This window comes from Fundulus heteroclitus, chromosome 14 (genome assembly GCF_011125445.2).
Source record: "Fundulus heteroclitus isolate FHET01 chromosome 14, MU-UCD_Fhet_4.1, whole genome shotgun sequence".
NCBI classification, from domain to species: Eukaryota; Metazoa; Chordata; class Actinopteri; order Cyprinodontiformes; family Fundulidae; genus Fundulus; species Fundulus heteroclitus.
In genome coordinates this window covers 22,609,962-22,635,126 of record NC_046374.1, presented here as the reverse complement: position 1 = coordinate 22,635,126, position 25,165 = coordinate 22,609,962, and the positions used below count along the sequence as shown (strand labels likewise).

General features: G+C 41.0%; 1 protein-coding gene across 15 annotated transcripts in view; it reads left to right on the top strand.

The window, feature by feature from the left end:
* LOC105927933 (collagen alpha-1(XXV) chain) overlaps nt 1-25,165 on the top strand; it is a 242,659-nt gene that overhangs the window by 138,720 nt on the left and 78,774 nt on the right. For all 15 annotated transcript variants that reach the window (XM_036146555.1, XM_036146565.1, XM_036146553.1 and 12 more), the window contains exons 5-6: nt 16,590-16,616; nt 20,721-20,747. In XM_036146555.1, coding sequence (XP_036002448.1) covers nt 16,590-16,616; nt 20,721-20,747 — 54 coding nt within the window. The remainder of the gene's footprint in view (nt 1-16,589; nt 16,617-20,720; nt 20,748-25,165) is intronic.

Genomic DNA, 25,165 nt, shown 5'->3' with positions numbered 1-25,165 from the left:
ATCTGACCACAGAATTACTCCCAGACACTCAGGATTAAGCTTCGCAGACAACTAAATCACAGAAGGCGTGTGGCACTGGATGACTGAAGCTTTTATGCAGACTTCAGCTGCTCATCAAGGTGTGACAGCAGGCAAAGAAAGAACTCTTCTAGTAAACGAGCCCCTAGAGGTCAGTGGACGCTATTTCATACATGATTTAAATGTCCCGCTGGTCCAAGAAACCTTGATCAAATTAATAGTTCATTACCAGGCGTAGATAATCAATTCAGTTGTTTTGGAGCAGGGATAAATCTCAAACATGTATGACAACAGCCCTTGAGGACTGGAACTGGATACCGCTCATCCAATTTTAGCTGAAGTGTTATGTTTTAGGTTATTGTTCTGTTGGAAGGCCTAGTCCAAGTATTGTCATCCAGGTTGTCTGGACCCTCTGAAGGGGTTTCTTCCAAAGTTAAGCTCAATTTGGCTCCATCCATCTTTTCATCAGCTCCAATCGGCTTCCCGGTCTATGCTAGAGAAAAGCCTTCCCACAGCATGATGCAGCCACCGCCATGTTTCCTAGTGGAGCATAGCGTAGTCACGGAGATCTGAAGTGCTAGTTTCCTGACCCACAAAATGTTTTGCATGTTGGCCAAAACGTTCAGTTAGTGTCTCATCCAACACACGTTTATGTGTTCCCCGCATTGCTCGAGGCAGCTTGCAAATCCGGCATCTAATGGCATTATATCAACAATGCTTTTTTCCTGCCACTCCTCCATCAAGGTCAGATTCATGAAGTGCACGACTAAGGCTACGTTCACACTGAAGCCTGAAGTGACCCAATTCTGATTTTTTTTGCCCATATGCGACCTGGATCTGATCTTTTTATGACAGTCTGAACAACACAGATCGGATTTTTTCAAATGCAACCCAGGCCACTTGGCCATGTGGTCCTGAATCAGATACGTATCTGATCTTTTCAAATGCGACCTGTGTCTGTACGGCCGGGTCGCATTTATCCGACCTGTACGTCACCGATACTCGACAAACGTCACTATTCTGCGTCCTGCTATGCAGAAGCAGGAAAAAAGACGACACCCATAGCGGACTACAATGAGGAGAGCAGTCAATGGACGGAAAGCTCTGGTTAGAAAATAAATTAATGACCGCAAAATGCGCACCAGGATTATAATCCATGTTTACTTCTGCAAACACTGAGGACGCTTGCTACGTGTAAGTCATCGCGTCCTCGAGTGCACATGCAGGACACTTCGGTTGAACGCTTTTAGTTCACACAGGAGATCACATACAACTCGCATATATTTGGAAATGTGAACGGACACGCAAAAAAATCCGATTTCACAAAAAAAATCGGAATTGCGCATTAAGACCTGCACTGTGAATGTAGCCTAACAGTTGCCCTGGTGACATTCTCCCATCTAAACAGTGGATCTCTGCAGATCCTGCATGTTTACCACCTCTTAGCTGCTTCTTTGATTAACGCCGTCCTTGCCTTGCCTGTCAGTGTAGCTGTACGACCGCGGCACGGTAGGTCTGCAGTTCTGCCCTTTTCCTCTCGCTCCGTTTTGTGAACAGTTCTTTAAGAGACCGTTGAAGCTCAGGATATTGTTTTATAACCAAACGCCGCTCTAAACTTCTCCATAACCTTATCCCTGACCTTTTTCTTTGGTCCGCTGAGCTGGATTTATGCTCAAACTAAGTCACACAGGTCCACTCTGTTTACTAGTTATTTGCTTTTTTTAAGGCAATTGGTAGCACTCCACAACTGCGAGCCTGTCAATCATAAAATCCCAATAGATAGCTGCAGCACGAGAAAAGGTTTTAAGGGGTAATGACGCCTTTTCAAGGCACTGGACATAAGATGAAATAAAGAAGAGCACAAATGCACGGTGACACAGAGGAGACCCGGCCTAGAGCTGAGAGCGGATCTATGTGACGTGACAGCGTGGATCTGGGCTTGTAAGGACAGCGGTGCCCGGGGAAGCTTGCCTGCACTCAGTGTGACCACACTAAGAGCTTGACCTTTTTAGCTATTCGTCGGCCGCTCCGTCAGTGCCCATCAGCTCTAGCTGTTTTTTTTTTTCAGCAAGAGAAGTCCAGGGGAGAGCTTTACTCGCCGGGACGTGGGGGAAGCCAGGAGGAAACTTTTCGCTGAGCAGGCTGAACACTCACAGGACTTGCCCGGTTTAAATTGTATGCTTATTGTTAAAAAAGAAAAAAGCTTCACATTCCTTGAATTTAGACCAACCTTCCTCCTCACAACATCTAATGAGAAGAAATGTAGAGCACTGAGTGTGTGGTTTTAATAGAGTGAACAGAAGAACCTCGGGCCGGAGTAAAATACTTTCCCACCTGGAACGTTGTACATTTTTCCAAATTTCATTTCCAACACAACACAAGGGTTTTTTTTCTGGGTCAGACATTCGCTTATGTCGGACATAGGGACAATTGTAGCTTTTCTTTCTGTTTATAATGTGTTTAAATGGCCAGGCTGTATTTACATCCTGACATCGCGCTCTCTCACACATACACGCGCGTAATCGGCCGCACTATCAGTTATATTTTTGCTCAGTTCGCAGAGTCCCCTCTCCCACAGGGACGTCCAACACATAACAACAAGCAGACACGCTCACACACACACACACACACACATTAAAGCCATTTTATGCCGGCTAATTGTGATACATTGTGGATATGGGAACCAGATGCCATTCCCAAGACGGCTTTCCAGTGTGGTTTTCCTATCCCTGCCTAACCTCTGCGCCCAGATTCCCGCGACGAGCACCAGCCACTTGTGGTCATCCCCTCCTGCCCATTCTGCTCTGATTACTCACATCCCTGTCCTTCATTAGTTTCCTGCCTCGAAGAGAAAGGTTCCCCCGGGGGCCCGCGCTAATATGGCCGAGAGTTCCCATGCAGGACGAACAGATGGAGGTGTACTTAAAAGATATGAGAATATCTTTCAGTCTGTTGCAAGTTTACGTCTCTTTGCTCTGATGTGTGTTTTGGAACGACGTTTCCCCCGCTCGTATGGGGAAGCAATCACGGCGGCTTGTAGAGACGTGCCAAGGTTTCTCACTGACTGCGTTAAAATTATGCAACCGTTCAGGTGCAATAACAGGAGCGGATCCTGGCATCGGGTTAAACAGCAGCGCGGCGAACTGATTCAGTAGGTCACGAGGTTTTGCGTTGTTTTCCTTTGAACTCTTTGGATCGTTGGCGGGTCAATAACCAACTAGGGACGCACCGATTGCTTAGCAGGTGAGTAGAACTGGTAGATTTTCAGCTTGCCTTGTAATTGGCCAAGTTTTCTGGTTTTCTGAATTTATTTATTCATTCAGAATGAACAAAAGTTAAGGGCTGCAGCTAACGTTTAGTTGTTGACTAGTTGTTGACTAGTTGTTCTGTGTTGTCCTATTTTAGTCACCAGTTATATTAATCCGTTTCCATTTTCTCTGCATGCTTCTTCTGTTGTCAGCATGGGTACGGCCTTTCCACACCTGTGACTTTCACACCGATGCCTCTTCATTTTTTCTAATTTCCCAAAGTAGATTAGAATAATGTCTTGGTATTGACACCTGGCTTTGAAAAAAAAAAAAAAAAACTTTATTCTTCCTAGATTAACTCTACTTTAAAATCTCAACCTGAACTACATTATTCTTCCCTGATTCGATTTTTAAAACAGTAATTTTTGTTCTACAGATATTTTAGATTGATTGTGGGAAAAATACATCTTTCAGTGCTTTATTTAGCGTTTGCATGTTAACCACTTTAGATTAAGTTAAGGGTCGAAGCTGGAAAAAGACTGGACCGGCAGCATACACAATCTAGTCACCAGCTAAGGTGCCAAAGATTTGACAACTCGAAGTATTCAGCTTCAGCCGTCCCACATCAGACGTACCACACATATGCACCCCTGCTGCAAAATCATCACACATGAAAACATGACAGACTGCGTTCACACTGAAAGGTCATTAAGTTTGGCCATAATCAGTTTGTGGGTTTATTAACTTGTAACTTTCCTGGTTGTTTGGTTTATTTTGACACAGAAGTAGCTATCTATCTATCTATCTATCTATCTATCTATCTATCTATCTATCTATCTATCTATCTATCTATCTATCTATCTATCTATATAGATTTATTTATATATATATATATATATATATATATATATATATATATATATATATATATAGTGGCTACTTAATGACACAGCAGAACACTGTGAATTCCCCCACATTGATGTCAGTATACACTTCAGAAAATGTCAGAAGCGACACACATGCTTCCAAGACATGGCAGGACTTGATTTTACCTCAAAATTGATTGAATTTTCTGATGTTTAGACTCTGTTTTGCATTTTTCATAATTCCTGACGAGATAGGAAACCGTGTTACAGCAGTTTTAGGATCTCCCACATACGGGCAGAGAGGACTTACCGCACATCTGCACATCAGTCGCCTGCACAAACTGCAGCGTTGTGCCGTGTGCCCGTATCGGCCTACTCCGTTTTTATGTATTACCATTTTGTCTGGATATTGCCTTTCTGCTTTCTTGTGGAAACATGGACGGGGATAACAACTGAGCTTTCAGTGCAGCGAATCAGAGGATACGATAACAATGCGAGGCCCTCCATGGTTTTAAAAGCTACTTTCAGTTCTCTCAGCCAACGTGTAACAGAAAAAGCACATTTCTAAAAACACTGCCAAGTTAAACCGTTCTCCAGGCTCTTGTAAAACCTAAACCCGTCTTTTCGTTTCACTGTATGACAAACACAATGTATCTTTGAACTGTTTGAAGTGTGGCTCGCCCCTTCCAGACCCTCGCTTTGGCCCTTTAGCCTCTTGACGGTGATCGGCGTCCCTCACCTGCCCCTTCTTCCCTCATTCCTTCCCTGTCGACGCCGGGCGCATGCAAGATTACTTAGCTTAACTCCCTGTGTACGCGCATGTTTATTAATATCAGGTAGCCACGTGAGAGGGAGCTGTGAAGGTTCTAAAAGCAGACGTTTCTTTGGCCGGGGCCTTTAGAGATGCCAGCGCCTCAGGGTGAGATGATTGGATCCATGTGGCCGGCAGCTTGGGCTACAGAAACGGCCGCCAGCCCATTTGGCCCAGCTTCTCCGGAGAGGATGCGAGCTCTGTTTGATGGACTGCTTACCCTAGGACCTCGATAAGTTTAACCGGTCGCCATGATGAAAAACTAATACGACTGCAGCCAGACAGAGGTCACATGCAGATCCCGTTGTTACTGACGTTTTGTATCTCGTTGGATTATGTGGATTGCTGCACAAAGACTTGTACAAAAGCCTTCGCTTCTCGGCCAAACCCGAGAGAAATGATTTTGCTCGTGTCGACAACAGCCAAAGATGTGGACGCAAGCCAGCCCCCTACGCCTGCCGTTGTTAAGTTAGGCCAGCTCTGCCGAGCTTTCGTCCATTATGCTCGCGGCGCGTTACGGTAGGAGAGGAACGTGAGACAATTTTGATTTGCGCTGACAGAAATGGGGTGTTTTGTAACTTGTAATTTGGTATGAGTGGTTCCTGGAATTGCACTCCAACAGCACCGGCGCTGCTAAAAAACAAATATGTTGGAAATAAGAAACATGGGGAATAGAGCAAATAAAAAAGCCCAATTGGGGGGAAAAAAACCAAAAACAAATTTCATTACGTTTTCCATCATCCTTGTACCTCTTTAAATATCTCTAAAAAGCTTCCCAGTGAATGTGTGGCTGTTATTTTGGGGGAAATAAGCATCTGACTATAAAAGCCATGGGTGGGTTTTTGGTTTGACTTGACTCACGAGTGTTCTCTCCAAAAACACCATCACAATTAATTAGCAGAGTCCATTCAGCTGAACAAAATTTTGGCATTTTGTATTTCTTGCTAATATGAAGAAGTGCCTTTAAATATTTCTACAACACCTCAGCCCAACAGTGGAAGAAAAAAATGATTTGCTTCCAGGCAGACAAGTATTGATATCGCAGCTAAACATGACATTGGATGAATTTGGTAAAGAAACCTTCAATGGAAAGCCCAGAGAAATAGTTTTGGTCGCTGATCACCTGGTATCCACGCGGCGTAGCAGGGAATTTAGCCCAAATTACTTTCAGAATCAGAATCAGAAATACTTTAATAATCCCAGAGGGAAATTGTTGTTTCAATACAATCGCCATAACAAACAAACAAACGTCACAAACATTTCAGGGGGAGACGATTTACTGAGGCCTTGCTGCCAAGGTCACAACACGGTGCCCACATGGCGCTGCCATTACTCTGTGAAAAGATCGAGGCAACAAAAAAAAAAAAAAAAAAAACTTTACTTTGCTACATAATCCACGAGATCAGGTCCATTTTTTTTCCTCACTCCCACAGCGAACTGTGTCGTTTTAGTCTCTTCGCCACGGGAGGTCTCCCTGCTTGTTCTCGCCACAACGTCGCGGCAGAACTTTTTTTCTCGCGCGGTGTCCAACTGTTGCACTCTGACTGAACAGGATTTAGATCGACGTGTTTTAAGTTGAAAAAAGTTACAGCAGTCTGAGGTTAGACTGCTGCAACCCAGAATGAGCTCGCACGAAGCATCAGTTCTGCACATTGACCTGAAAAATCCTTTAAAGGGTAACTCGCCCTCAAATCAGCTTATTTTTTTCTTGCTAATTAACTGTTGACATGGTCGTTCTGTAGTGCCGTCTACATATTCTAGTGATTATTTATGACAATTTACAGAACATTTCTTTAAATCCTGCTTTTGTGTCTAAAATCGTCAGTGCAGTGCCCTCCTGGGGTTAAACGGCGGCCTTGCACTTAATTTCAAACCAATATTGTTATTGGTTGCTATTGCAGACGGGGGTCAGTTACTCTTTAATATAGGGCTGGATGGTATAGAAAAAAAGCATATGTATAAAATAGAAATCATATTGATCGATATCGATAGTAATCTAAAAAATTAAAAATATACATTTTAAATGCAGCCCTGGCCATTTATGCTGTTGCTTGATTACCTATTTTTAAATAAACGGATTCAAACTCAACCCTTTATTCAACCAACTTTTTACAAAAACTGTAAGTGTAAAAAAAGAAAAAAGAACAAGTGCTCCCTGAACTCTCTGAAGGCTGATGGCGCTTTCCTGGGTTTGTGATTGGTTGGGAGGATGTAATGACTGTAGTATTAACCTACATGATAGGCTAAAATGCACTGTTTTTTTTTATTGAACTTTTTATTGATCCCTGATTTTTATATTGAACCATACGTCTATAGATCGATATATATCGTTATTAAATTATCATCCAGCCCTACTTTAATATATCTCAAATTATACTAATGCTTTGGTCAAAACTTACACGGTGCTGCTTTTACTAAGTTTGTCATTGAAAGGCATTAGTGACCTGTTAATCCATCTTAACTAAAGGAGTAAGTATGTGACGTTTAATAACTTTGACATAAAATGCAGCTTATGAAGCCTTGTGAAAATGAGCAGAACTTTCATTTTCATAGAAAAATGGTAATACGGGACGATACAATAATAGCACATTTACAAAATGACAGTGGTGTACTTTAAAACAGCAGTGAAATTCTACATTTATTACTCTACAATAAATGTGTTGCCAGTGTAACTAGCTTAGCAGAAGGCACATCAGAAACGGATTTCCATGCCAGAATCTTTTCACTGAACATCACATGCTTCTCTGGTTTAATATGAAGTGATGTAAGTGACATTGTCAGATTTGTAGGACAGTGTTCTCCACGTCGTTTGAGGTTTTGGCTGATGTTCCCCTCGCCTTTTCCATGGTTTTCCCACAAACCCTTGCATTTTTCTCCCATGGTCGACTCTCAAAGGTGGCAGAGGTTTCCTCCTCTCTTTTATTCTAAGAGCCCATTCAGGACTTCTACAGGAGACCACGGTCAGGATTTGGCTTGAAATGAAAAGATACCCATGGATCACTGGAAATGAAAAGTAGATTCTCATTTTGTTCCAGTGATCCACAATAAATCCTGACAGCATCACGAGCATGAGATGTTCTGTTATGGATTGTATCACGTCGGGGTTTTCTCGTCATTACCCAGTCTGCTGAATATCAGTGAGTGAATTTACTGCTGCAGCTTTGCGCCCAACAACCTCTTTATTCAAAGGAACACATGCAACCAAAAACACCCAACCCGTCTCAGACTTAAAGATTGTCTGGAAAACGATGGTGCTAAACTTTAATGGGACTTTGGAAATAGTTCAAATGCAAGAACGAACACAAAAGTAAATGTGGAATTACATGTTCAGTTTCTTTAAAGACGTGTTGCAGGAACTGAGAACCTTTCATACGTTCGGCATTAAACAAAGACATGGATGTTGTTAATAAAAACGGCAAAATGTATGAAGAGATGTTGTTTGTTGCTGGAAGATTTAATAGGTATTACGTTCACCAGTTATGTTGTATCAAAGCTGGGGATTCCTGAAATCTGAGCGTCACTATTTTCTAAAAAGGGATAGAAAGACTGTTGGAGTTGACTAACCTTAAATAATGCATTACATTTTTTAGTGGTATCAAAACCCTTTAATTGTCCCCTTTCCCTCGTTATAAGGGTCATGGGGTTAGGGGATGGATATTTCCTCTACAAAATAGGAAACCAATTCAGCAAGCCGTAGATTATGAGCAATTAGGAATTTTATTTTCAGAGCTTCCCTCTTGGTTAAATCCCCAGTTTAATGCTTTTTTTTTGGTTTCTTTTGGAAGATTGACGATGACACCAAATGTATATCGAAATCCAAAAAAGCTAGACAGCCATATGCGAGAAATGTGCCCCGAAAACACGTTTCACCAGCGCAAAATGGAACGTTTCATTGTCATAGGAAGCCTCTGGTTTTAGAAAAAAAACGTGACTTTGAAATAGGGTATTCAGTAAAAATTTGGCTTGCATTGCTGAAAGGAAAAATATGAGTTTCCTTTTCCCAGCAGTAAACAAAGTGAGTTTGGCAGAAACAATAAAGACGTGGTTTTGAAAAGTGTCTCCTTTTTATAAAATAATAACTTGCCTTCACATTTTACGTGTAAACAGTCTGAACAAAGATAAAGCCACTGCAGTCAAGCTCTCTGTAACATCTCCTTGAGTTGGTAAGGATTTTCATGTTTACTGCAAAAAAACCATGAGATGTTTTTTGGGTAGTGGGTGGTTGCATCAGGATGGATCTGGCCGATCTGTCAAATTGGGGTCTTGGATCTTTTTCTGTGCTCTTAGCTTAGATTTTATTGGACACGATTCCTCATTTTGTTTTCATCCTTGGAGTAACATTTTACCGCGCAGAGCTGGAGCTTCTCCAGTTCTCCGAACATTTGAGGCAAACAGGTTGAAACTCTAGATGTCGATTAAGTTTGGAAAACTTTTATGTCTAGTCTCAGGTGTTCTGTTCTTAGAGACAGCCGTGTCAGGGTAAACCAATGACCAGCTTTAATCATTACTATAATAACATTTCCAGTGAAATCTGTTACCACTGTAATGAAAAGTCCTCGATTTCTGATTGTCAGTCAAATGCAGCCTTTCAGACACAAGCAGGAGTCAATGAGGGGGAAAAAAAATTAGCATTTAAAGAACACAGAGCTTTACATTTGGCTACATTTTGGAGCTGTTAACTGAGCAAGCTATGCTAAGCTATGCCAGGTTTTTTTTTTTTCCACCACATGGAGATAACAACAGTATTATGTTTTCCTCCGTCTTCCAGCCTGGCTAATGCTAAGTAACCTTTAGCCAGATGTGCTAACCCTGTGGAATGATGGGAACTGTGTGTTCATCCTGTTACCAGCTTGAGTTACATGACGACTCGGGAGCTTTCGTAGTATTGAAAAGACCTGGCGTCGCCGCAATCAGCGTTGCCAAGTCCCATCATTACAAGCGACTTTTGGCTTGTCTTTCCTCTAAAGTTCCTTGTAAATTGAGTGGCGGGATGTGCTTTTTTTTTAGGGATTGCTTTTGAATGTGAAGTGGCTTATTTTTCTGATAGAACCCCCTTTTCCTGGTTATTGCACTGCACGACAAGTGCTATTGCGTGACCTGCTTGTGCTCCTGCTGCGTCACAGATGACATGAGCTGGCAGGAATATCTGTCAGCAGCACCCCCCCCCCACCCCCACCCATTGACAAAAGTTAGAAAATACTGTACTAAATACGTGCATTTTTACTGAATAGAAACAATCTCCGTACTGCAGGGCTGCGGGTCACTTGTTGGGCTTGTTTTCATAGAGCTGGTCGCTTGTTTCTCTCGCAAGATCTGGCAACTCTGACAGCAATGTAACTTTCTCTGCTTATAAGCGGCATACTCAGTATTTCTCGGTATTTAACAACATTTTTCATTCTTCACTTTTAGATGAAGTGGGGAAAAAAACATTTTTAGACATGCCGTCATAAAAGGCGAGGTAGGAAACGGTGTCACCGCAGCATAGATAGGTTTTTATTTTTCATAAAGGATTTCATTGGTGTCCACATCCCGGACTGTTTAGTGCTTGTTGTTTGAAGACCATTATACGGCAAGTCTTCAAAGTTCCTCAAACCTAAATACTGTTTAGTAGCTGTTAAACAGGAGACGCACTCCCTAAAAACAGATTACCATGAATGCAAAAAAATCTTTTAACGGCTCTTTATGATGATTTCCCACAAAAGAACTAATAGTTTACACATCTCTCTCTGCTAAAAAGTGAGTTCGTTTCAATAAAGTTTCAAATGCAAAACAACTAAGTTTGATCAAACAGAAAAGTAAGCGTGAGCTGCAGAGGATCTGCTGGCAGGATGCTGCTTACGAAGAGGAGTCGGTGTTGAATCTTTAAGAAGATGAGAAAACCAAACACAGGTGCTGATTAGAAACCCTCGTGGAGGGGAGGGATGGGGGGGGGGGGGCTGACACCAAGAAGCCAAAGCGATGGTTTGACAAGTAGAGATTCCTCTGAAGTACAGTTGGCTCCTTTGAAATCTTCTCCCAGGAGAGTTATTTTAATACCCTCTATAAAGGGCTTTGATAGTACCTGCTTAAAGCTTTTGGAAAAGCTCCAGTGGGTGTTGCCTGCAAATGATGTGCAAACGATGACTAGTATAATAAACAGGTGGAAAAAAAAGCTTTCGGTCATAAAGAATATGGAGACAAATGAACTCCGGCCAGGAAATGCTTTGTGGACTGATGCAATTTTCTTGTTTTTTAATTATCAATATAAGTGTCAATTCAAAATGACAGAGTAACAGAGCTTGAAAGACAGATCTGATCTTGGTTGTTCCAGTTCTAATAAAACAAGGTTAAAGTTTTGGACAGTAGAGAAAATGTCAGGCTGGTTATGAGCACAAAAGTTAATAAAGTTATATTAAACTGGAAATGTCCGTAAAACCCATAGTTCTAAGGATTAGTCGTCTGACTTGTTTGAAAATTACTCATTGAGGTAATTAAGGTTTGGGATGCAAGCATATTTCTATTCACCAATTCATAAGTAATACAAAGATGAAGAAATCTGGAGAAATTCTCAAATGTAACAGGAGTTAATGCACAAATACAGTTAATGACTGTACTGGACAAAATGCAAGGATTATGTTCATCTTGTCCAGAGGCAGGCGAGGTTTCTCAGGACTGCGAGGCGTCTGCGACGGGCCATTGAGCAGTGGAAACATGCACTGTCTGGGAGAAATGGATACCTTATGCTACAGACCCAAACAGAACAGGAACATCCAGGCTGTCGTCGGCCAACTGTCCGAAATCCAGGCTCTGTAAAAATCAAGCTGTCAAGTCTGAGCAGTCTTGGGTTCGTGCTGTTTGCAGCCAAGCGAAAGACATGGAGAACACGACTGCTTTCTTCTTCTCTATTTTTATTTGCACTTTAAGACCCGTAGTTGTACTGGACACCCCCATCTCATCGTTTTTTTTTTTTTTTGCACTTGCAACTTAAATCAACATCAAGTGAACCAAAGTGTGGCACAAAATAGCATTTTAAAGCTGCCTGAAACAAATGCTGTGACCGGAAAAATCCAAACACAAAACACAGTAAGAAGAAAATGAAACAAAACTCTCTGCTCATCCTGTTAAATGTCATTGGGGGAAAAAAAAAGATGAGATTTAAAAAGTGATCAAAGGAGTCAAAGTTTCCTGCCTGTTATCTGAAGGCAACTTGTCCTTGGCTGCAAAGACTGGAAGCTCCCGCACTGCAAAAATGAAACTAAAAATAAGTTGAATTTTCTTAAAATGAGTGCATTTGTCCTTGACTTTAGCATGCAAATAAGATGATTTGCCAATGGAATAAGATTTTTGCACTTAAAATAGGAACAACTCATCTCCATCATCTTACTTCAAGTGCAATATATCTAATTATTTTATTTTAGGGGTCAAAATACTCATTCCATTGGCAGATAATCTTATTTACCTGCTCAAATCAAGGACAAATACACTAAGTTCAAGAAAATCTGACTCATTTTTAGTTCCGTTTTTGCAGTGCGACCTCTTCTAAGCGTGAGCCTCGTCATCGTTGGGGTAGCAGAAGGCAGCTGCTCAGCTGATTTTCAGCGTCGGAGAGCCTCAAGTGCTGCAGACAGATTTCAGTAAAACAAGCCCTTTCTGACATTTAAGTAGGAAGATGGACACTTGTGTTGTGCACAAGTTGGAAAAGCTGATAGCGAGGTGTGTCTAAGTTCAGTAAAGTGTGAATTAAAGTAGTCAAGGCACATAATTGGCCACAATAAACTAATGTCCCACTAGTTGTTCTGGCTTTTCTTTTTATATGTTTGATTGCTCTGCAGACGGGAACTTGAGCTCAAAGGCAGAATAGTATCTTATTTATTTATTTTTGCCTTCGCAGGAGTGTTGGCATACATATAAAATGTCAGTGTGCTGCTGTACCCATTGTACAACTTACACTTTTTTTTAATTATTGTGGGCGGTGTTGTAAAGTTGCCATATATGCATATATGCGTCATTTGTTTTAAAATGTTGCCCTTAAAGGGCCTATTGATGACCCCGTGACTCTTGCAGACTTTTATTCAAAGAGTCCTTATATTTAAGAGGTCATTATGCCATAAACTATAACACGTTATCCATGGCCTTTTTTTTTTTTTTTTTTTACGGGAAACAGCCCAAAGCGTAACAGATCCCCCACCGTCATTAACAGTATGCATCAAGCGTTTTTTTTACAAATTGGTTGCCTTCATATTTGCTTTCATGCCATCCCAGCTGAAGGTGTGTTGTTGTTGGTTGTATTTGACAACAGCGCATGGTTTATGTCCTTTAACAAACTCCACATGTTCACCTTTGTGGTGGTAGAACAACAAAGACTTTTTTCCTGCCATGTCTGTCCATCAACAGGCCAACACTAGCCGAGAAGCTTTTCGGATCTGCTTTCCTCGGATGGCAGTATTTAGTTTGTGTGTGTTTGTGCTTGTGTGCAGCAGAAATACACAGGTTTGCAACAACAGCCTGTCTTTTTGCCTTTCATCGTGTCAAAGCCAGTTTCCATGGCCAGGTAGAGGCTGACGCTCCAGCCAGTGTTTGAGGAAAACACCCGAAACCCAGTTAGCTGTTTTTTTTTTTTTTGGAACGCCTCAGCATCAATATAAATGTAAAAGGTCCATTTGACTTCAACATGTTGGCTCTGCTATTCCTACCCAGAGAAACCGCGATCGGAAACATTGTTGTTGTTTTTTTTGTTTTTTTTTTACAATAATGCATTTCATGTTTACAAGGGTTGCTGTTGCTCTTTATGTAGCGGCTTAATTACAGAGCAGCGGGACCACCTCATGGAGAGCATTCGGGTGTTTTAAGCTGCATTTAAAATCCGCTCGTTTAAACCTGAACACCTCTATATATATATATCTATATATATCTATATATCTATATATATCTCTATCTATCTATCTATCTATCTATCTATCTCTCTCTCTCTCTCTCTCTCTCTCTCTCTCTCTCTCTCTCTATATATATATATATATATATATATATATATATATATATATATATATATATATATATATATATATATATATATATATATATATACACCCAAAAAAGCTAGAGATGGATAGCTGAGCATGAAAATAATTTGCAGTGGCAGAGAACAGGCAGAAACCTGGCCACGGAGGTCTTCTCCCCCTGAGCAGCCTGTTGGAAACTGGCAGCGAGAGACTGCTGAGCTACCTCTGCATTTCACTTCTAGTCTGCGTAGCTGTGTGCCAGTGCATCTCAAGCCTGTCTGTATCTATAAGCTTGCAATTCTGGGTCGCTGGTCTATTGATTCAAGGGAACATCATCCAAGCAAGGGAATCACATTAATGTCATCAAATTAAGTGATACAGTCAACTGGATTGCGCTGCTGGCAACTGTACCGCCCTTAACTAATTTTTTTTCATTTGAATATTCAAATGCAGATGAAACGGCGGCTTTTCGTTACCAAAAGTTTCTGTACATCACTGTCTCAAAAGTGAGAAATCAAAATGCAAAGTCAGCATCTTTTTTTTTTTTTTTTTTCTCCCCAAATCTTTAACCTTAGAGCAGGAAAAGAGCCCAACGTGGGCTTCACCTTTCCGCCTGACTGCTAAAGTTATTGTTTTAAAGTACCCATCCATATGGATGCGCTGCTCATTGTCAAATTGTCTCTTTTGACCCTGAGCGTTTGCAGAAGCCACCCTGCCTGGAGCTGCTGTCGTCTGACTGGCAAGCTGGAGGCAGAGCTGCTTTGTGCAATAAAAAGAAAGCCGTCTTCCTCCAGTGCACACTGCGTTTCGACTCATGCTTGCCAGTATTTGGTCGGGTGATTGTTGGATCTAATCCTCCAAGTAAACATTGACTTGATTTGGGTCTGTTTTATGTTTTAATTGTATGTTTTTATAAGTCCTACTGTCTACAGTACGCTAGGTACTGCTTGCCAGTCTGTGACAGTGGATTTTAATTAAATCCTAGAAAAAAAGATGCCTGAAAGTGCACACGGCGGATTCCAGCTAAACTCTGTCTCCTTCTTAGTTTATGGATAAAGAGACGTGGCGACCACATTTCTCTGACCTTGATAGACACTGAACTGCAGTGCCTTGCAAAAGTATTTCTACCTCATAAGCTTTATTGCATAGTTTGACCACAAACCTAGACATCTTTGTATAGATTTTGTGTCAAAACTGAGAAGTGTAAAGAAAATGATGCATGTTTTATATATATATATATATATATATATATATATATATATATATATATATATATATATATATATATATATATATATATATAAATTAAAGAATACACAATGTATCAACCAACTTTAGCCATCTAGAGATTGAACATTTTGCTCATTGTTCCTTGCAAAATGGCTCAATCTAAATCAGGAATAAGACTCTGAATGTCAAATTACAAGTTGTGTCAAATATTCTCAACTGGATTTAGGTCTGGGCTTTGACTAGGCCATTCCCACAAATCAACAAGCTTTGACCTAAACCGTCCCATTGTAGCACTGGCCGTATGTTTAGGGTTGCTGGGAGGTGAACTTTTTGGCCAATTCCTAGTTTTCTTCCTGAATTGTTAAGATATAAACTCCATTCTTCTTCCCATCACCTGTTACCAGCTTCCCCGCGTTTTATGGCGGATATTGTGGGTTCAGGTCAATGTGGAATTGATTTGCGACACATAGCGTATTAAAAATAGGCCAAAAAAAAGTTCAATGTTACCATTTTCCACTTTGGTTGCGTCTCCTGAACTGGATGTAAGGGACACAGCAAACGGGAGTTTTTGTATTGTTTATTTTTAACAGCAGATTCCTTCTTCTTGCTACTCCTCCATAAAGGCCAGATTTGTGAAGTGTGCATCTAGCAGTTCTTTATAGAAAATCTCCCACATGAGCTGTGGGTTTCTGCAGCCCCTGCAGTGGTACGGCGCTCTCTGATGAATGTTGTTCATCCCCTGGTTGTTCGGTTAGGGAGACAGCGTTGTCTTCATAGGAGGCGCCATCCTCTCTCATTTTTCAGGCGTTGAACCAAGCGCTGCTCTTTGAGACGTTTAAAGCTTGGGATATTGTTTTATAACCTAACTCTGCTTTTAGCTTTCTCTCTGACCTCTCTGCTGTGATCCTCGGTCCTCATGATGCCATTTCTTCTCTAATGTTCTCTAACAAACCCCTGAGGCCTTCACAGGACAACTGGATTGATGCAGAGATTAAATTACAGAAATGTGTACTCTGTACTAATTAGGTGATTTATGATGCAAATTAGTTTTTTATTGGATTGCAATAACAGGTATCAGCATAAAACTGGTCTAAATCCAGATGCTGATTTTTTTTTTGTCACATTCGTATTCTCTGAAACACTTTTAAAATCAGGTATGATTTATGTTCCCCCTTACAATATCTGTGTATCATTGTAACAAGACATAATGGGAAAAAGTTTGAACTGTAATAATACTTTTCCACACATTGGATGTTTTTGGCTTCTCTGGCTTCTCTTTAGTGACTAAATCATATTTGTAACATTTTGTTGCATTTCAAGTACTCCAAGTTAAGTCTTTGTTTGGAATTTAAAAAATAAGACTCATACTAAGCACTATTTGTTGTTTTACTTCTATTTGAAAAAGTTATTTAAACAACCTTTTCCTGTCTCCTTTTAGGGTCCTCCAGGTCCACAGGGTGAAAAAGTGAGTAATTTTACATGTTTCTGTTGGTATATTGATTATTTCTCTCGTGTTTTGGCAATGGTCTGAATGAAAGAGCTTACATTTTTTGTTTAAAACAAAACAGCAGTTGGCTAGCTGTGCTAAAGCTAAAGTAGAGAGAGCCATTTGCCCCTAATTGCTCTACAAATGAAAATAAAATAGATATAAACAGATTATTGCTTTTGCTAGTGGTGCTTTAAGATCGACACCCTGCATTTAGGGTTGAGACTGTTGTAATTGTAAAAGAAAATAGTTGCTGTTATCTCTTGCACATTGATTAATGAAAGCTTTGTCCAGCTAGCTTACAACTCTGTTACATTAGCATTGAAGAAGTGCCCCTATTTTTAAATTCATCTCACAAATGTTCATCTCACAAATGTTTGTGTAGGTTTGGTACTTCGTTGAAAAATAAGGCTAAAAGTGAAAAAGGAGAAAAACAAATGATCTGTGAACACCGAAAATGCTAAATTAGTCATCTGCTTCCTATCGAAACTTAACCAAAGGGCTGTTTCACTTTTTTAATCAGCCTGGGATGCATTTGATTATCTGTAGTTCAACATATTTACCATTAATCTTTTATTTATACAGAAAAATCTCTTGAGACTCATAATCTAATCTACTAGAGACACCTGTTACATCCAAAACGTTAACAAAGCATCTAAAACACTTTGATATAACCCAAACTGGAAAGAATCCTCGAAAACCCAGTTCAATGATTATGAAACTTTTATTCTTTTTCCAAAATCCCAAAAAGTGAGGGTTTCACTGCTGTTTTGACATCAGGACCACCTTAGATTTAGGGAGGTTTCACATCAGGTTGACTTGGAAATTGGACCCGACTGTCTCCACTATGTCATGCAGTCTGCAGTCAGACGGTGCCCACCATGATCTACTAATATATTAACAACCTGGTTTAACATTTAACCAAAAACGAGCCCATCTCTTATTCTGATTTGAGTTATAGATGTCTGAAATGAGAGCTTCTCCTTTGCTCAGTCGTGCTAATGCTTGGAAGATAAACCAAAGAGGTTGTTGTGATGTGAAACAGTGGCTAGATGGCCATTTTTTAAAACTTAAAAATAGCTAACGTTTAGTTTTTGACATCTGTCTACGCCCGCAGATGTTTTAGCATTTATGAAGGTATATCAACCCTGTGAATTTCCATTCCACACTTCCTGTGGTCATTTCTGAAAGCTCACATCTGTGTGGGGAAATGGGTTGCTCCACTGGTGATATATCCCGAATGGACAGCCAAAGGCAGCTTAAAGAGTAGGATGTCTTGGTGGTGATATAATACAACCTTTTAGTAGAAAATGCCTTAATTGAATCTATTTTTTTCTAAGATTCAGCAGCTCATGTTATGAATGTGTCATGTTATGAAAATTGTGTTGAACATCTGTCTAGTTTACATTATTGCTAATCAAAACAACCAAGCAATGTTTTCTTTCCTTTTCTCCCTGAGTAAACACATTTTTAATTTAAACTATGCATATATGGAGTTGAAAATCAAAAGTTGCATCTTTTCTTTTTTTACGAGATGACATTATGTCTAGATATAGTTGAAGGGTTTTAGGTTGTACTAATTTGGTAGTTTTCAGTAGCAACTGCTTTAGTCTAAATTATAAAAGCTCCTATTGGGTAAAAAAAAAGGAACATTTTTTATATATTTTTCAGTTTTCAAATAGAGTGAGCGGCGTGGAAACCATAAAAAAAAAGATGTCCAAGGACGTCCCTTTATTTTGAGCCGCAATTCATTTGGCTATGGAGAGTGTAATTCTGCATCTGCTCCCTTTTAATATGAATCTAAGTCGACCCGACCTTAGGTTTCAGTGCTAACATTCCTCTCTAAGGGTCAGAAATCCACAGCACAGAGTGTTAAAAGCCACAGTCCCATGGAGGCTGAAACCCTTAAATGCCTCAATGTGCAATGCTCCATAAGACAACAATGAAGTGTGCAAAATAACCACACAGCTTTTTTTCATGGTTCTGTGGAATAACTCTAACATTTATCCAATCCCTGAATGTTTTGAATTTATTTAAGTTTAAAAGGCTATAGCTCCTTATGAAACTGATCACACAGCATGACATTTAAAAAAAAAAAAAATTCTTGTTACAAACATCAATGTGTTTTTCATGAACATTAGAGAACAAGCAATAACATGGAGACCAACAATCACGCACTAGACATGTCAGGGACAAAGTTGTGGAAAGGTTTCGAGCAAGGTTAGCTTAGAAAACGATATCCCAAAGCTTTGGACACCTCGCGGACATCTGTTCAGTCCATCATCTGAAAATAGAAAGAAAATGGGGCAACATCAAACCTTCAAAGACACCGGCGTCCACCTTAACGGAGAGACCAGGCGAGGCGAGCATTAATCAGAGCTGCAGAGATCCACAGCTCAGGTGGGAGATTCTATAAACACGACCTGCAATAAATCTGGCCTTTTGCGAACAGGTGGGAAGAAGAGAGCCATAACCAGCCCTGTCCCACCACCAAGACAAGTAGGCGGCACAGCAAACACGTGGAAGAAGGTGCTCTGGTCAAAGAACGGAAACTACGCTGTGCTGGTGCTTGTCTTCAAAAGGGAACGTGGAAGCCGGACGAGAAACGGGAAGATTGATGCCGCTAAACAAAATGTTAATTCTGGGAGAAAATATCTAAGAGGCTAAGAGGCGCAGCTTCCGGCAGGATGACGACCATCAAACCCGGCGAAACCTGCCCTTTTCGGCAGAGACGATTTCAGTAGATGTGCAACGCAGGTAGAGGCGTATCCCAAAAGACTTATTTTCAGATCTTGGATTTGTAAAAAAAAAAAAAAAACGCTGTTTCTGTCCTCTTCCATATCCCAGTTATGCATCGCCTCACAGCGGTCAATCACATTAAATCCTAAGAAATGCGAGGAAGTTTGTGGACGTTCATTGACCACTTTATTGAGACTTCAGTTTTTTAAGATTCTTGTGTGAAACAATAGGAAACGGCGTGCATATTCCAACCCAAGCTAAAATCAAAGACCAGAGGAGATGAAGATCACGGTCGTCATCTTTGTGCCAGACTGCTCTCCTTGGGAACGGCTAGTTTCTTTTAAGGCAGGGTGCAGAACGATGCTCGCTGTTTTCACTGACCAGCGGCATAAATCGTTTCCACGAGCACAACGGCCGACTCTCACTACCAGATTTACAGTAGAACATTTGTTTTGAAAGCCGCAAGCATCAGGACCCACGTTGATTAAATCGGTGTCCGCTCCTCTCGTGTAAACTACTCCATCGGCAGTTTAATGAAACCCAAAACAACCTTTTTTTTTTTTCCCCACCCAGCACGAACAAAGGTTCTGCCGGCGTGGTCATTTGCAACTGTTTTCCCATTTAATTTGGTTTTGGCAAAACGGCTCGATGAAAAATGACAAAAATTCCAGGAACTGTTTTTGTTTGAAATTGCAGTGAAGTTTGTTTTGAGCCCAGTTCCCATCCGTGCGTGATAAGTCGCTCAGCCTATTATACTACTGCGGACCAAAGCCCAGCTGAAGAAGACGGCGTGAAGGTGCTACCCGATTTTAGACCCATTAGGGTTTTAATTTACCTCTCAGCGTTTATTCTCTCTTTGCTTGTTTTAAACAACGGGGCGGCCGCTTTTGTTTGGGGTTAACTCTAATGCGATAAAGCCACAGCAGTCTGCGTACGGATTGACTCGAAACCAAATGTTTTAACCTTCAGAGCCGGCCTCCTCCCACAGACATTCACCCCCAGAAAAGGCAGATGGCCAGAAGATCTCTGGGGCAAATAAATCTGGCATAAATGCGGTTTCCACCCCCCCCTCTCATCAAAAACCTCACACCACCGCTCTCCTTCTTCTCTCCTTCTCACATACCCCATTCATGTCATCCCATGTTATCATAAGTGATTTTACTCTTAACCACAATGAATAGCTGAGGGTTCCTGTATTATTTCACTTTATCAATATGTTCTGAATTATGCCTGAGCGACTTTGGTGCGAGTCTCGGCTTGGTTGTATTTATCCACGTGTGTTGCTGTATATTTTGCCCTCCGATTCTGAGACATGTTCTGTTCTTTTCTTCTTCTCTTTTGCAGGGAGATCAAGGTGACCAGGGACCACGGGTATGCGGTTTGCTCGGACTTCTTTGTGATTAGCAGATGAATGTGTGTGTGTGTGTCTGTGTGTGTGTCCCCGGCAGATTTGTGGGCAAAAAGGTTTGAAATGCATGAAATTCCTGGGATAGAGTTCTTCCAATGCAGCCAAACACAACAAGCATCCCAGCGCCGCTTATTTCCACATCGGTAGGCGGACGTGAGAGACACTTTGGGAAGCGCGCCCCAGAGTCCTCTCTAGCAAGTTGGGGAAAAAAAATGCAAATTTTTACCTCTCGTCTTTGGATTTCATTTGCAGTTCGTTCCCACCAGCAGACGAGCTCCGCTTAGTCTCACTTACATTCAAACAACAGCTCCGTCCTCACAATAAGCTGGTATTAACCTCGGTTTCTCAACGCGATGTGGCATATTCCCCCGCTTTAATCATTTCCAGCTCTATAAGTCTGACATTTTTTATTTTTTTTATGAAAGCACAGAATCTAAATGATGCTAATGTGAGTGCTTTTCCACGCTTGACGCACTCCGAAACGAATCAGTCTATCTCCGCGCGGCTTTCCCTTTCCCTTTTCAATAATGGGTAAAAAATGAGCCACCCCTCCTGAGAGGCAGACTGCACAGGTTTGTTTAAAGTAGACTGCATTAAGAGGGGTCACATGTGCTCATGCATGCGCACACTTTCACTTCCTCTGTCTCTGCTGTTGTTCATCAGGGGCGGGCTGTACGCTAGTCAGAGTCACTTTGAACGCCTATAATTGATTTTTAATGGGCCAAAGAGCACACGGAGGTTGGCACGCCGCAAAAAAGAGAACCCGGCGGCACGGCCCGTCTTGTCAGGAGAACTCCCGCCGTCTCTCAAAACGGATCTGATCCCACTTCGGAGCTGGCGCCCACCCAGACGTCAGTAGTTTCACCGCGTTTTTTCTGTGTGATTTGGGAGTCAGAGCAGATGACCCTTTCGTTGAACTTCTATTAGTGGTCTCCAAGTGGCACGTCCAATGCTTCTCACAGGCGTCCCTGATGTTTCAGCCGACGTTAGGTCTGGCTTTCCCCAGACTAAATTCCCACGTTTGTAGCAACTACAACAAAAAAAAAAAAAGTGTTGCCAGTGCTGCATTGTTGAAGGAAACAAAATGTAGACTTTTATGTTTGGATTTCGTAGCCGTTCCAGACTTGGAGTCGTTGTTTTGTATACGCTTTTTTTTTTTTTTTTTTTGCCCTGGTCATTTCATCCCTTTAATATTTTGGACTTTTGCAGTTTTGGTTGATCAATGACCCGCCTTTTGTCGGTAGAGAAGCGAACGATCGACAGCCGCGTATTTCTCACTGACCATGCGTCAAACTGTACTAATGTGGCAAATTTCTACATACAATACATTTTTAAAATGTATGGGATACACCAATGCAAAGTAGATAAAAAATGTTGCAAAATACATTTTCACATATTTCTAGACAAAAAAAACCCTAAGATATTCATTTGTATTGAGCCACCCTGAATCAATACTTTAGAACAACCTTTAGCTGCTATTACAGCCATCTTTTCACATTTAGAGATTAAAATGTTGCCTATTCTTTCTTACAAAATAGCTCAAGCTCAGTTGAATACAATTTGTTTTTCAGATTTTGTCACAAATTTTCCATTGGGTTTAAGCTTTCAATGGAAGTGCTTTGTCTAAACCATATTGCTTTGGTTTCTCCCACTGGAAGGTAAACCTCTGTAACCTGACCCTAGCCAGATGGCACATGGGTTGTACCTTTGTCCAAAGGGGACACAACCCATGTGTCTCTCACATGGGTTGTGGCATCTGGGATCTCTCATGGATTTCTTTCAATAATAGTTTTATTCTTGGCACTCTCATACAAAGCAGTACTCGTAAAACAATTCTCCCACCTGAGCTTTGGATCTCTGCAGCTCCTCTAGAGTTCAATTCAATTCAATTCAATTCAATTTTATTTATATAGCGCCAAATCATGAAACATGTCATCTCAAGGCACTTTACAAAATCAAGTTCAATCATATTATACAGATTGGGTCAGATTATACAGATTGGTCAAAAATGTCCTATATAAGGAAACCAGTTGCATCAAAGTCCCGACAAGCAGCATTCACTCCTGGGGAACCGTAGAGCCACAGGGAGAGTCATCTGCATTGTACATGGCTTTGCTGCAATCCCTCATACTGAGCAAGCATGAAGCGACAGTGGAAAGAAAAACTCCCCTTTAACGGGAAGAAAAACCTCCAGCAGAACCAGGCTCAGTATGAACGGCCATCTGCCTCGACCGACTGGGGTTACAGAAGACAGAACAGAGACACAACAAGTTGACCTCTTTCTAGCTTCTCAGATTGGTGCTTTTCTTACTCGACCTGGCAGGTTTGGTGTACAGCCGTGATTTTCCAGTTGTTTTATTCCTTTTTCATCTTTTTAGATGACAGATTGAGCAGTGCCTACTCTCTTGAGACATTCAAAGTGTGGCATATTGTTTTCTAACTACACGCTGCTTTAGACTTTTTTCTTTCATTTTAAAGCCATGCATCATTTGCGTTCTGTGTTTATACTATTTTGTGTTGGTGTATCACTTAAAATCCTAAAGACATGCATTACATTTTATCATAGCGTTATTATAACAAAAGCTGAAACATTTAAGGAGGCGTGAATACTTTTTGCTTCTCAGTGTATCTCCCCATTTAGATACTGAACTACAAACAGAAACATACTGATACACATTAGTTAAAACAATGGGTGCTAAAGGTTTGTTTATCGGTATCTAATGGTAGTACGTAGGGACAAACTGTGGATATAAATTGCCAAAGTATTTATTTTATGAGAAAAGGCACTATTGAGGACAAATTTAGTTCTATTACAGCAACGTTGTCCCTTAATAGGTAAAAACTGGGCAGGGCCGAATGGAGAGTGTATCACTTCCCAGAAATATGTTGTTTGCTTTCTCTGGGCAGCATATTGACTTTCTATAGTCGAGTAGTGAGTGGATGTAGTGGAACAGCCTTTTGAAAGATTTTTCTTAAGAAATGAAGGCGTAGCTGGATAAGACGTGACCGACCTTCGTTCCATGTATCCGGGTGGAAACGAAGCTCATTTCATGGCTCATACAGAGTCTGTGCACGGAGTTGATTAGAAGCATATGAAGGCAGATATAAACAACGGCGCATGTCAAGATAATGTCCTCCTTACGCCGGGTTACATCTAAATCAGCTTAGCCTCAGAATAAAACAAAAGACAGATTCCTGCTTTTACGGATGAAGACAGTGTGAGATCCGTCCCACGGCGCACTTCCTCTGCCCCCCCTCCCCCCCACATGTCCGGGTCAGCCATTTGTCTGCCCAGAAAGGTCACGGGTCATATCCAAATATGAGAGGTTAACCAAGCAGCAAATAATGAATTGACCAGTTTTGGCAAACAAACACACGGCCACCTCTGAAGCTGCACTTCTGGATGTAAGTAGCGTGAGTAGCTGGCTGCGTGCGTCTCTCAGGAAGGTGTGTGGTCCTTTTTTTTGAGGGTTAGCAGTAGCTGCAGCTGTCGAGCACAAGTCGGAGAGCCCGTGGGCTAGCTTTAGGAAACTTTCTGAAAGTTTCCCTTCAAAGTGTCATTTCTTGTCCAGTCGCGGTTTTAACATTTAATCAGAAACACTTCAAAAGAAAACACCCTACCTCCTCATATTGTAAAAGAATTATAGTGAAAAGTATTGAACACATAACTTGTTTCCCCAGGAAATATATTTGGAATAGTGCTATTGCCATCAGAGTCACACCATGTGTGGGCGACCATGAAAGTAATCCATAATTACAAACAAATCAAAACAAATAAGTCCATGAAATAAGCTTTTTTTTCCCAATAAAGACCAAAATGATAAAAAAAAATTTGAACATATTAAGAGAAAGCTGTAAAATGCATAGAAAACCAAGAAACCAGCTAAAGGGGTTAAGTATTTAGAAAGCAATCTTGTTTCCTATCAGTGCAAGTAATATTATCTGGTTTAGACCTAATTGAATCTATAAAAGGGTGTTTAGTTAGTAAGTTATTGCTATGATGGGGGTCTGAGTACCAACATATGGGACTGACAAACTTTGTGCTGCTGAAGCAAAACTGAAACTTGCTAAGACATTCTTAATGAGATCCTACGGAAGTCTGGACTTTTCAGCATAAAAAAGGAAAATCTTAACTGGTTACAGAGAAAGAAAATGAAACTAGAAGCTAGAATCACCTGACCTCAATCCTGCTGGATATCTCTGGAAACCACTGAGTGCACTGAAGAGGCCTCCAGAACCTCGGAGATTTGATTTGTGTTGGAAAAAGGAGCCAAAATCCCACCTGAGCAATGCAGCAGACTGGTTTCAGCATGCAAGCGGGGCGTCCTGGGGGGTCAAAACAAAAGGGGATGCTTTTAAACCATGCAAGCATGGAAATACA